The sequence below is a fragment of the Mauremys reevesii genome, linkage group 2 (genome assembly GCF_016161935.1).
Source record: "Mauremys reevesii isolate NIE-2019 linkage group 2, ASM1616193v1, whole genome shotgun sequence".
In the NCBI taxonomy this organism is placed as follows: domain Eukaryota; kingdom Metazoa; phylum Chordata; order Testudines; family Geoemydidae; genus Mauremys; species Mauremys reevesii.
This window is the reverse complement of record NC_052624.1, coordinates 56907310-56921954: the sequence shown is the minus strand read 5'-3', so window position 1 is coordinate 56921954 and position 14645 is coordinate 56907310. Positions and strand designations below refer to the sequence as shown.

Below are 14645 nucleotides of genomic sequence, written 5' to 3'. Positions count from 1 at the left end.
CAAGCCATGATGCTCAGAATAAATTGGTTTGTGGGACACTGATTTAAGCAACAATAGGGGACTTACATAACCTGTATTACCACATAAGGGAGGGCCAGGACTTGAAACAGGGTGTGACTGCATAACAATCTGGTATGCAACATGAAATGTGTCTAGTTCAGATTACTAAATCAAAAAGAATTATTTAACTTGCTTTTAGTATGAATAATCCAGCTAGCTAATAGATGGATTAGAGATACATTTTAAAACACAGGCATACTACACAGACCATTAAATACAAGTGAACATATATTGTAATTTCTAAATAGGTTAAATATTGAATATGAGAGCAGTGTAATACACTGATGGCCAGATTTTTGAAAAGTCAGGCATATAAAACCATGTGCAAAGATGTACTCAAAGACAATTCCATCCCTATTTATACAGTTACCACAACTGCATAGGCAAACCATTGTGCAAGTGCCTGACTTGCATATGCAGTTATGGTACTTGTGCATGCAAATTAGTAGTTCAAATGTAGGCACTTTATTTTCAAATGGTCTGGAGTTGCAGGAGTTTTGAAAATCAGGCCCTGAATATCTGTCACTTGTCCCCAAGAAGGTCCCTTGTTTCCAGTTCAAAAAACAAAAACAAAACACAGCAGGGACTCCCCGGATATGCCCGAAAGCACAACCACATCTCTGACCTATTGCTTGCAGATATGTCATCTCTTGACTTGATTAATGTAAGCCTTTCCTGCCTGACCTCTCTGCCTCGCCTCTTTTCCACCACCTATTCTTTCCAATATGACGCTGCAAAGGCAATTGTCTCTGCTGTCTCTCTCCCCAAGCTCCAGTTGCATCACCTCTCTCCTTGAATCACTTCATTGGTTTCATTTTACTGAATCAAGCTCAAGCTCCACATCATTACACCACAACAAAGTCATGCAGATTACAATCACATATTATTTTGTTTTATACAGGACTCCTGTCTGCTTGCGCACTTTTCCCCACACACAGTCGCTAGATCAATGTCTAGGTAAATGTACACACCTATGCACAGTTGTCAGCATAGTACCTCTATAATGTTCTATTTGCAATGACATGGTTTAACAGCGCACTAATGTGTGTTTCTAGGTAAATGGAAAACAAAGAGCAACACCTGTTAATATTGTGGGAAGTGGTGTCAGCCTGTAACTTAAACTGACTACAAAGCTACTAACTCTTGTCCTCAATCACACTTAACTCGTTCAGGTCTGAAAAAATGTAAAATAAAAATGCTTTCCACATATAGTAGTTTCTTAAATCAAGGAATTCACCTTGATTAAAGATGTTTCATGGAACTGACACTGTGAAAATTTGCTTTCTTTATTCTCTGTCATGAAAGATATAGGTCCCAAAGGCTCAGGTATGTATTACAAGTGATTTTCCAGTCTTAAATATCACTTAATAGCATTTACCATCTATGTAAATTCAAGAAAGCATTTACCATCTATGTAAATTCAAGAAAGCACCCATTCAGGATAGCACTGAAGCATGTGCTTAGATCCCGCTGAAGCTAATGGAACTTAAGCAGATGCTTAAAGCTAAGCACTTTTAAGTGCTTTCCTGAATTGGGGCTTATAAATGTTCAGCATTGTAAATGTCACTTTACCAAATTCTAGGATTTACCACACAGATTTTTGTTAAAGTTTGTTTTACACGTATTTCATATAACTTCTAAATTACTAAAGGCGTTTTATAAAGTTAGCCCTTATCAGGCTACTTGTGTGATGACTTGCAATGCAGTCACGCTTAGTTTTGCTTTTATAATTTCATCTTTTAAAAGAAAAACTGAAACCTGCACCCATCAAAACATGTCAGACAAGAACTAAATGCATTATGATGGAACAGTTATACATAGGACTTTTCCAGCTGCCCCACACTAAAAGCCAAGTCTGAAATAACACAATGATACATGTTTTAAGTTTCTGCTAACAAAGCTTATTTCTGACCAGGAAACTAGAGTATTCTTTTTTTGTATATTAATCCTCCAAAAGTGACAGTTCTTCTTCATATCCTTACTATTTCCTTTTCAGCTCACCAAGGCCAAAATGTCATCTTTTTTGTAAAACAAAAAATCAAAGCCAAATGGTAAAAATGCAAAGTTTTGGTTAAACAAACAGTCAGTATTTCAGTGGTTTTATCTGCAGCCTCCAGAGCAGCTAAACAAAGCCAAGATATTGTCCATCTCTTTGACAGACAAAGAGCCTCAGAGGTCCAGAATGACATGCCCGAGGCTGGCACGTGATTGGAGTAATTAAATTAAATAGCAGGAAACATGTTTTCCATATGCCATTGCCTGGCCACACACAAACTGTAACAGTAAATCTTTTATATAACAACGGTTGGGGGAAAAGTGTAACCATTTTAGAAGTGCCCGGTGCTCACAAAAATAATGTTAAAGTGAGAATAGCAGCATGTTCTGCAAGTTCCCTGTCTTTGGTCATTGTCCTCAAATGTTAAGTCAGTTATTTATTTCTAAAGGTGCAGCTCAAACTGCTAAGAGTATGTGAAAACTCAGGAATGTTCATTAAGATTTAAGCTGAAAACAGGTTAAAGAAAAAAGAAATCACCACACTAAAGTCAAGGAAAATTTCAGGTATCGCCTGAAATCAAGGTTCTAACACATTTCTGACAGCATTTTATCCTAATCCACAGCTCAGCATTTTATCCTAATCCAATACTTCAGAACTGAAAGATACTTTTCATACTTTTAGTAATGATGTGAACTTAAATTTTGTATTTTATGACACTTTGTCTGAAGGATACAGCACATTTATCTACAGCTTCATATATCCAGATGAACTGCACTTGGGTGGAATTTGTCACTCTTGGTTTTGGTTGGCACTGTTATTAGCACCATCTAGAATGCTAGTTTGGAACTAATATCTAGGAATAGGTTTTAAATAGATGAGGATGTCAGATTAGATCACTGGTGCAGTTTTTTGCATCAAAGGGCCAAGACTGAAAACGGGAATGGAAGGAACTATTAATGAATGATTGTCACTGTGGTTTAAATGTCTAGTCATCTCCTAGAAATCTCAGTGACTGATGAGAGGTAGACCATTTCCCATATATGATATTCTCCAAATTATAAACTGTTTTTAACCTAAAGAGGATTAAAATTCTGGGAAAATCCTACTTGGCACATCAATACCTGTCTTTTAAAATAATTTTAATGAAACAAGAAGAAAAATGTGCCCAATATCTTTTTGGTTAAGTATTTATTGTGTATTTTTGCTAAGATTTTAAACCTAAATGTGTTTCTGTAGCAGTTGGTCATAGCCTCAGCAGATATTTGAAGAGGTTTAGATTTCAGGATGGGCACTGTATTAAAGTGTTAGACTTAATAATTGATAATGATATAATGAAATCAGGGTACAGTCTTCCAGCTGGAAAAATAATAGTGTAAATTTGTATTTCATAAATGGTAAAACAGAGATGACAGGAGGTTGATACTCTTGGCTCTGCCTCTGGTTATTATAATATGCACTCAAATTGTTAAATTGAGATTTAGATATAACAAATATAGAGACTAGAACAGAGGATAGGTTTTTTTCTCTACTTCTTTAATCCTGTGCTTAGTGATTATAATCTCAGTTACTAGACCAGGAAAATTCTTGTTTAACAATAAATCTAACATCATTGAAGGAGTCACAAAGAATAGAAATGCAACAATCAATTTGGGTGTCATGCTAGGTAGCCATAGATAGTATAGTTGGTAGAAATTTTTTGAATTTAAACTTTTTAAAGTTTTTCTTGAGTTTCATGAACTGACTCCCTGAAACAACTCAGTGAAAATCCGTGTTTTATTTATTCAACCTGCTATAGAGCTGGTCCAAATAATAATATTTTTGGGGGGGAAACAGAAAAAATACAAAAAAAAATCACAAAATTGTACTTTTTTAAAAACCAGCCATGATAAATAGTTCTCTAAACTGTTACATATAGTAGGTAAAACTCAAGATCCTCAGTCTTTATCTATTTCAGAACTTCCCATTGAAGCAGTGAGGTTATGAGGAAGGGGCAGAGGTGCTACAAATCAGTAAGTACAAAGGGACAAAACCTGCCATCCACTTGGACAAGAGGGGATGCAGACCGGGCTAGAAAAGGTGGAGGGTGCTGTTCCTGTGCCATCTTCCTCTGTCCCATCCCTTTCTTCACACAGAATTTCCTAAGGGAGTGCAACATGAGAATTTTCCTGAAGAACTTATGGGTGGGCTTGGAGATGGCAGCAGGTGCTGTTGTCCTCAGTTTACCTTCCCACAGAAGTCATATTTATCTTCTCAGGTACCTGGTACCTAAATTAATGCTGCATGAAGCAGCAATAACTAGGGTTCTATGCTTGTAACCCTTCTAGAGAGGGTTTCCTTTGTGCAACAGCACATGCCTTCCAATGACCATGCAGTGAGGAGGCAGAAGGCTCAAGGAACACTGGGGTGGGTCTGATACAATTGGGGACTTGTGAGGATATATGAACTGTTCCACTAAACCATAGCAGGAAGCCAGAAAGGGGTGGGCTGGGGAAGTTTCTAGGCAGAAGCACTTCAGTGAAGCAGAGGGAAGCACATAATAGCTTTAGGGATAAGATTGTTCTCTTTATTCTGATAAAGTTCATGGTTAGAAAGCAAATTTTCCTGTAAGTATTGTGCTCTTTATCACCATAACTCTGAGGAACTCATGCTGCTTTCTATGAGGAACACTAAGCCAGTTCCACAGTGAACCCCCACAATCATCCAAAGGGACAGTTTGAAGAACATTTTGTGGAGTTTCCTTGCTGTTTTATCTCCCGCCTGTAGGTAACTGTGCAGGAGAGTGCAATTTAGTACTGCAGCCAATATTTAAAAAAGAAGTTCCTTCAAAACCTCTCTCCCTTGGTCTGTGATATTCTCTATGGTTTTCCCTCTCAAAATCTTATCAATCCTTTGGCCTGAGAACACTCTTCCCAATTCAAATCATCCATCCCTATTCCCCTAGCCAAAAACTTCTTTGACACACCACATTTCCCCCAAAAGCTCCTCCAGAAGACTCCCCTACCTGACAGCTGTTCCTTACAGCAGCAGCAGTAGTTGTGGTAGGTGGTTGTCTTGTGACCTCTCTTTGTAGCAATGGTGGAAGATGGGTCATACTATGGCCTCTGGCTGTGGTGTGCATGGTCGGATGGGGAGTGGGTCTTCTCCGATGGCGGGCTGGGTAGCTAGCTTGGGAGTGAACACCTGCTGCTTGATAAGCTACCAAAAAAAAAATCTCCAGGCATACCAGTCATCTGCTAGTGTCTTGAATCCCTCTCAGATAAGTATCAGGCCCCATCACTTGTTCTGGTGGATGGCCTTCTCCTTGCATAGATATGTGAAGTACAGCTATACTCATGCTTCTTGACCCCTCTGAAGCATTTGATGCTGTTGATCAACAAAAACTCCTGTTCCTCCTGCAGATTGAATAGAATCAGGCCAAAATGGCTTGTGTCCTTCATCTCAGACTGAGTCCAGAGCCCTTACCTGCAGAGTCCTACAAACTTCAGTCTCTCATCGATATTATTCAACATCTATACCAAAATATTGCTGCAGTGGGTGAGACAACATGGGTTGAAGTATCAACTACCTCTACAAGTACATCTGATGTTAAGAACACAGACACCCAGATTTCTCAATCCCCAGCTGAAATCAGCACCTGGATTAAGAGCAGCTGGCTAGAGCTGAACCCAGTAAAAGTTGAGGGGCTATGGTCAGGAAGACAGAAGGGCTTCAAAGAACTTGCCTCCTCTGTAATATGGCCCTCTATTGATGTCACTGTCCTGCTAAATTGGTGCACAGCCTTGTCCAGTGACACTGGATGCCCATATAGCCAAGGAAGTAAGAAAAAGAATCAGATGCCTATTTCCATCTGTGACTGGCCAGAAGATTTCACCTCATCCTATCAGATTCAGACCTTGCTACAGTGATCCACCTATCCATGACTTCTAGGATTGATTATTGCAATTCAAATCTAGGATTGAAACCATAAATTCTGAAATCATCCATGTATGAACAAAATGCAGCAATCTGTCTGCTTAGCAACACAAGATGTATGAATGCATCACCCCATAGCTCTGGCATCCCATAGAAAAAAGTCCAGTTCACGCTCTTTGTTCTGATACTGAAAGTCCTTTGCGAACTGGACCTAGCTACCTGAGCAATTGTGCTTTCCCCAGGATGATAACCTGCTATACAGCTACGTTCCATTGGAATGGTGAAACTGCCAGTCAACAGGGGGAAGTTTGAGAGTGCAGAAGACAGAACTTTCACTGGAGCAGCATCTAGACTGTGGAATTCACTGCCAGTTGAGATGAGAATGAGCACTGGCCTCAGTGCATTGAGAGCAAGATACAAAACTTACTTCTTTGACAAAACTTTCTCGTGCACCCCACTCCCCCATCTCTCTAAAGTGAAATAACTAAACTAACAAAGTTATTTCTTTGAAATGTTGGAGTAAAAGAGACATAATTGTTTCTCAATATGCAAGCGGAATCAAATACTATAAAGGTGGGAGACCATATGAGCACATAACTAGAGAGATCATGAGCAGCAACTGGCACAGTCCCAGAGAGGGCTGAAAGTTACAAGATGCAGAGTCCTTTTGGGCAGGCTGCAAAACAGTATTTTCCTGCCCTTAAATCCAAATGTAACTGATTCCAGTCCACCTTCATCACACACCCAAGGGATGATTCTGTGGGATCTCTCTCAAATTTAACCAGTTTATTTTACATAAAGTGTGTGGTGGTGTAGTGTGCAGTATTCACCATCTCCTTCTGCTGCAGAAATGGTGTTCCAATGCTCTTCCTTTCAATCCTAATACTTGCTTTGCATTGGTTTTCAAGGCTCTCTGTGCAAAGAAAATCGCTAGAACTATAAAAAAAGCCTATAATGAAAACTTAGAGTGTCCTTCATGGGGCACAAAGGACATTTCTGTTAGCAAAGGGTTTGTGCAAGTTGTTATAGTCCAAATTGCTCACCTTACGGCAGAGGTGGGCAAACTATAGCCCGGGGACCACATCCAGCCCTTCAGACATTTTAATACAGCCCTCGAGCTCCAGCTGGGGAGTGGGGTCAGGAGTTTGCCCTGCTCCACACGTGCCGGGGCTCCGCTTGGCTCCTGGAAGCAGCAGCATGTCCCCCCCTCTGCCTCTTATGCTTAGGGGCAGCCAGGGGGGCTCCACACACTCCCCCACAGCTCCCATTAGCTGGCAACCATGGCCAATGGGAGCTGCAGGGGCGGTGCTTGCAGATGGGAAGACGCGCAGAACCGCCTGCCTGTGCCTCCGCATAGGAGCTGGAGAGAGGACATGCCACTGCTTCTGGGAGCTGCTTGAGGTAAGCATTGCCCGGAGCCTGCACCCGAGCCCCTCTTGTGCCCCTGCCCCAGCCCTGATCCCCCTCCCACCCTCTGAACCCCTCGGTCCCAGCCTGAAGCACCTTCCTGCACCCCCAACCCCTCATCCCCAACCCCACCCCAGAGCCCACACCCCCAGTCGAAACCATCACCCCCTCCTGTACCCCAACCCCCAATTTCATGAGCATTCATGGCCCACTATACAATTTCCATATCCAGATGTGGCCCTCGAACCAAAAAGTTTGCCCACCCCTGCCTTAAGGACATACAGTGCAAATTCTTCCCTAGAAATGAATAGATTTGAACTACTTGATGAAGTGAAATGTACATGGAATGAGCAAGGTGGTGATGAATATAGATCATATTTAGTGTTATTTTCTTCTTCTATCAAAAATACAAAAGAAATTGCATTGAAGATATAAGGGTATGGTCAGGAATTCAGCACATTTAAAAATATCCATAAGACAATCCATCACCCTACTCCACAAGAGATAAAACTTGAGCATTTTTCCATTTTATGAGACCAAAGGAAACGATCCAGATAAGAGAGTAGAAGAACTATAAGAGAATGTTAGATAAAATTCTAGAAGACCAAAAGTAACCATCTTGAACAAAAGAGGAGGTTTAGAGGGACTGCTGATGGGATAAGGAGCCTTTCATGTCTAAACCATTGTTTCAGCCATGGATCAAGCCTGATAGTATCCAAAAGATGGTCTTGCTGGCTGCTGTTTGGTGGCATCTGTGAAATGAGTTGGCAGAATCAGCCTGGTTGCTAAGAGATGGGTGGCCAGATAAATAAAGAACTCAGCAGCATAATTAGTGTTAACTGTCAACCTTACAGGCATTCTCAGCAGAGGAGGGGCTAGGTAAAGGCTGAACAGGCCTGAAGAGGCCCTAGAAGAGGTCCCTCCTAGCCGGGTCTGAGGTTTATTGCAGAGCAGTGTGAGGAAGCTCACCCTTTCAGCTTTGCTCAGAGTCTGATGGAATCTCATCCTGAAAACACCCATTTTAAATGATAACATTAAGAACAAGCACTGGGAGTCACTGCAGCACACAAGTTGTGTCATTTCAGGAGACTGACAATGACCCAGCTGTGCTGTCAGACATGTAACCAAAACATCCCTGCTCTAGCTCCCCTTCATGGTGCAGGGGGGTTCTGAAAACATGCTCGGAATGCCCTACACTCCTCCAATCCCTGGACGCATAATGGGCCCTAGGGGCCACTACTAGCTTACAGTATTCAGAGCAGCTTTGAGCTGCTCTAAGTAGCACCTGAGGCTGAACTGCTCCCAGGATTGAAGGGTCAGAAGATTAGTGTAATGCCATCCTCCCCGCTTCCTGGATCTTGTGCGACGCAGACTTAAGGAGCTGGCCTAGAAAGAAGAGTAAGCTCATCATTGCTGAAGGCATTGAGTTGAGCTGGTATGCACTGGAGTTTTGTACCTACACTCTTCTGGTGACACAACATTTTCTCTAGAATTCTAAATACATTCAGAAACAGAATTAGGCCTCCATCCCGTCTTGTTGTGACCATATTATTCTGAACAAGAAGGGCACTGCTACGTCTCTAAGGCCAAAATGCTGTCCCTTGCAAAAGGCATAGAAGGCTCTAAATGGACCAAAATAAGTATGGTTACACTGTGCAAGTGGAGACTATGGAGGGGGACCTTTCTTGCAGGGCTTTCTGGTGGTGTGGCTGCGGAGTGATGAGGAGATTCAGTGCGAAGTGGATTCACAGGGATAAAACAACTGGCCTGGGACTGGGAGCCTGTGAAGAGCTGCTATGCGCCAAGCCAGTCACTTGGTTGTGGAAGATTATTCCCCAGCCCTTCATAGAGCCTCCGTGAAAAGCTCTTTCTTCACACTCCATGTGGGGTAAATGAGCATTTGGTCTTAGGAGCTGTGGACTGCCCCCCTTTGACTGTTATTAGTGTGTTGACTCTGAAACCCAGTAACAACACTTTAAAATCTTAGCATTGTTAACTGTGTCTGCACACATCATTGTGACAGGCACATCTTCCTGCTCTGATTTATGGCTAGAGTTTGCCATTATAGGTGGTGCTTGGTTCCACACGCGTCCCATCCCCTCTCAAGTAGGGCATCTCATTAACTTGCACAGCACCCAGCACAATGGGGTTCTGAGCTTAACTGGCGCTCTAGGCACTACTGTGTCATAGATAATAAACTGGCCCTTGCATTGTACAGTATTTTTAGAAGTATAAGAACCATTCAATGTTACGATATAGAACAGAAAACAGATGCAGCTCCTAAGAATTGAAGTATACCATAAATGCCAGAAAATAGGGCTAAAAATAAATATATGCTCTATAAACATATGGCATAAAGATAGAGCGGCACAGGTAGGAACACTGTAGAGCTACTGGGCAAAATGCAGACCGGTATACTCTACCTTGGCTATGCATTTAGATCTGACAGAGTTAGAATAAAAAACAAAATAAAAATCAAGTTGGGCTGAATTATACTGAAGATGAAAGGGACAAGTTCCATCAAATATACCGATGCAAGCCTATTACAATCAATGGGATTGTACCAGAATAAATAAGAGAATAATTTTACCCATGGTGAACTTCTCTTTTGCCTGAGGACTTCAGTGTACAGTATAATGCTCAAAACTATGATCCTCCAGCAAGCAAATGAGGTACTGACAAAGCTCTGCCATCCAGATGATGGGAATTGCATAAGGAAATCAGAAAGTAAACAAATAAATGAAAAGCAAACAACATCCTTTAAATGGATAAGTAGGATAGACTGCTACTCGGACTGAACATAATACAGCAAAGTTAATTTTCTAACTAATTCTGGCTGCAAATTGTGGGGCATTCATAGCCTTGCATTTTGGGACTAATGTTCATAAAAAAATTTACCTCAGAATGCCAGTGAAATAAAAACTGGGTACAGCTGTATTGCTCAGGATCGATACACAGAGTAAATCTTAGCGATCCTGAAGATGATATGGTAATGATGAAAGTGCATGAATGAATTTCTGAATGGTAGAGATATGTGTCAGCACTGCCCAGATTACTTCTGCTCTGCTCAGAGATTCAACTTTTAATACTATTTTGTTAACACCAAATGATGAACAGAGATTAAAGGAACAATAACTGTATAACAGCAGTGTATGGCTTAATAGGGTTTGTTTTCTCAGAGTACATAAGTTATATGAAGCAATTTTACTAATTTAGAATGATTGGTCACAAATTGCTACATATACAGGCTTTATTTTTGACAACAGGAAAGCATAGGTGCTTATTTTCCAAAGAAGAGACACCTTACCTCCCAAAAAAATTACATGCAGTATTTATTTATGACTTTTGTTTCATTGCAGCTTGCTTGGAAATTGGCAAATAAAGGAATCTTTTAGCTACACTCAGAAAATAAATGCTGTAAAATAAGCTCTTGGGTTATAGATGGAAAATGTTTTAAACTGCTATACTGACATGTTTATTAAAACAACAGGCCTCATTTCAAAAAAATGTTGTCAGCAGTATTAACTACTTAAAGACTTCAATTTATATATGGGTGATCGATATGTTAAGTTGTTACAGCAGTATGGCTAATGCTAATTAACTTATTTAACTTTTGCAAATTACGCCTTTTCCCATTATTCTTTTTAGCTAGTAAGTATTTTGAGTATATCACTCATAACAGGGAAAAGTAATGCTCATACAATTAACTGTAATGAAAAACTGTATTTATGGAAACATGTTTATTCATATCTATTTATTTTACCTGAAACCATTTATTTTAGTACAAAAACCACTGGAAGTGAAAGAGTTAAGAGCCTAACCATTGCAGAGTTAGAGAAGATGGCTAATCAGTCTGCCAGGCCACCTTTTCAATATCTGTTTTCTGGGTCCTTTATTTGCCCTTCACACATTTTTTTGTAGGAAAAATTCAGAGACTACTAACAATGAAAGTCGTTATGTCTATTGGAATGATATTTACCTTTGTAAAAGTTAAAGCAAAGTTAGGGTCCAACTCAGGAAAGCATCACCCACCATTTAGCAAAGCACTTAAGCATGTGCTTAACTTTAAGCACATGCTTACAGTGCTTTTCCTAATCAATGCTGAAAACCACCCTCTAATTAGTCAGAAGTTCTCTCTCCAGATTTGTATTTATAGGTAAACTTTGTTTTAACCAAGTTTTCAAGAGACATCCAAAACTTTCATCAGTTTCAGATCAACAGATTTTAGGTTATATATGCATTTTTGAAATAGGAATGGAAATGATTTTCAAACAGCCCACACATTGGCTAATCAGGGGTCAGAAAATTTGGGTTTATCTGTACTTTATTTGTTCTGTATGGTACCATTGATGATCACATGTCCAAGACAAATGCCATGATGGGAAAATGAGCATGCATAGATATTACTTCCATTTGTTTTACAGTTTATAATGGCTGATGTAGGATCATATAACAGACCAAAATAGACTTTGTGTAATCATTGTAAAAATAGTGTAATAAAAAATCTTGCTCCTAAAAGCTTTAATGGATTTTTTCAACAATGCATAGCCAGCAGATTTGGTTATACAAAAAACAGAGCACCAACTAAAATTATCAACTTTACACAAAGCCAGATATATGAAAGGGGATCTTTTAAAAAAAAACTTTATTTGAGAAAGAAATAGACTTATATCAGAAGGCAAGAAAGGGAACATACAAACAGAATATATTTACAACACAAAACAAGAGATCACCTCCAAAGGTGTAGATTATAATAAATACAGTAGATTTAAAATGTAAGAGACATTTATCAATTAGAAATATGGTTATTTAACCCAGTTTTCCTTTTCACTGGTTCCAGGTTCACTGGTAGTTTCTTGATTCAATTCAGGGGCTATCAAATTTGAATAGAATTAAAGTCCACTGGCTTTACTGAGGTAACTCTCCTGAATTACACTATAAAAATATCTTTTGTTATTTGTTACACGTCTTTGAAACGATATTGTACAAAAGTCTTCTCATTTGCAAGTTCCTCTGTAAATAAAATGTATTTTAAAAGATTCACTATCCCTTTTTGGTGAGGCTGAAATTAGGCTTGGTAGGAAATGAAATATATATAGAATGGGAAAATACATATTTCCATCTTTATATGCTTCATTATGTTGAATGTGCATGTTATTTTCCCCCTTTGCATTTGGGGGCAGGGGGAGGGAAATATATTTAAGCAAAAAACATATATTGTCAGTTAGCAAGTCTTTTCTATCAAAGCTGATGTTAATGTTTCAGGAGGCCTTTCTTTTACAGCAACTATTTAAGTCATTTAATTTGTTTGGAGACTTTTTAAGGAAAAGGATAATGTATCTTTAGAAGTTGCAACATTTTATAAGGGACTTTTATAATATTAGAGAAAAATGTAAACAACACATACTAATAACATATATTAGAACAATTTCTACATTTGGCAAAACAGCTATCTCTTTTGAAACAGGATACTGCACCTTAAAATACCTTAGCTTTAGAAATATAAATATTTTTAATAGGAAAAAAAAACTGACAGGGACTCCAGGTCAGTTTTGGATTATCCATATTAAAGAGATCTTAATACAATGAATCTTTAACTAGCTTAACAAAAGTAAACCTATAAAACAAGGTAAACATATCAAAAGGGAATATGAAGGAAATGTTTCACTGGAAAGCTTCCTTAACAATTTCCCTACTCGCTTTGTTATTTTCTTTGACAATAAATCAATTCATAGAGTGCCTTTTAAAAACAGAGTAAAACACTATCCATCCCCCCATTCCTCCCCCCCACCCCCTTACATTCCTCAGTACATGAATCACTTGGACTTCCTGTTTCCATAAGGCATTTCCTGTTCACCCCCACAGAATCACTTTTCTGCAGGAGAACAGCAGGGACCTGACAAAGTACTGACTTAAATAAACAGTGCCTTCTATTGCATTCAGAGTTGTTCTGATTTTATAGGGAAAAAGGACACCAGTGTTCTGAAAGTATAGTCTGTATAAGTGCATTTATCATTTAGCAATTGTTAAAATACTTTTTACCAATTTAAATGACCTTTTGCCACATTGGTGTCTTACATACACTGTCATTATTTTAGCATTTCAGTGAGACCCTAATGGTAAAGGTTATACAACATTATATGATTAGTCTTTATTAAAAAATATTGGCTATCAGATGATAGTTCTGTGGGTTTTTTTTCCCTACAATTACAGATATACCCTAATATCTGATTGGAACACAATGTTGCATATCATTCCTTGCCAATATTTGAATCTGCTTCATTTGATCATGCTGTTGTAGATAACAATCAAATAGGGAAAAATGAAAAATATACTAAGAAGTGCAAAAAGAAAAACCTTTTAAATAGAGCCTTGCCTTGTATGTTTACATCCACTTTGCACTCCCCATATCTCCATAATCATACTCTATACACAAATCTAGGACCCCTGGTACTGCTACCAGTATCTGCCTAATGGAGAAAACAAACCTACTCTTAACAGTGTTCAAGACTACAGTATGATGCATTATATACATATAGGTGAAAGGAAAAAGTCAAGACATCAGAAGAATTCAAAAACAGAGAAAGAATGTTTCATTGATCAGTTCTGGTCTCCAGCAACTACTGATCTCAACAAATTAGTTAAACAGTGAGTTCTACTTCCCTGGAACTAACTCATGTGATAGAGTCTAGAGCGAAAACAAGTTCTATGTATTATGCACTGACTTATGTAGAATAATTGAGTGCAGCAGGTATTTTCTCAATTAGTGGCCTTTAAAATGAGCATCACTATGTTTTAAGAGTGCACACAAATGCACCCACCTTTGTTAGATTCTCTGAACACTAAAATGAAATTAGCTAGATCCATGAATCAAAAGACAGTCAATCTCTTATTCAAGCCCTAAAAATGCATTTGATGTTCAAATAATAACTTTAATTACAAATCCTGGAGCTAAATCTTTGCCTATTACCTGTTGCATAAAAGCAGCCTGCTGCCCAGATTCCATTTGCTGGGTTTGATTATCGTCATCAGTGTCCAGTGGCTCCTCTTTCACTTTCACAGCCCCCACATGCTGTCCTATTCTGTCATCCACACAAATGCTGCAGCTGTCATCCCTAATGCTGTTACCACTAGAGGGAGCTCTTTCTTCCTGCATAGCATGATCTCCATGAAGCTCTTCTTCAGCTTCTTCTAGATGATTGCCAGGCTGTTTTAGCTGTTCAATGGATTTAGAGAGCATCTGAAAAAGAGAGAGCAAGAGAGAGAGAGA

At 39.2% G+C, this 14645-nt stretch overlaps 1 protein-coding gene across 2 annotated transcripts in view; it reads right to left on the bottom strand.

The window, feature by feature from the left end:
- Window positions 1–14645, bottom strand: part of HDAC9 (histone deacetylase 9) — a 666736-nt gene that overhangs the window by 216189 nt on the left and 435902 nt on the right. Inside the window, exon 17 of one of the 2 annotated variants that reach the window (XM_039523937.1) lies at window positions 14346–14615. In XM_039523937.1, coding sequence (XP_039379871.1) covers window positions 14346–14615 — 270 coding nt within the window. Of the gene's footprint in view, window positions 1–13173; window positions 14616–14645 lie in introns of those variants that run through there. The other variant, XM_039523938.1, reaches the window with a different exon arrangement.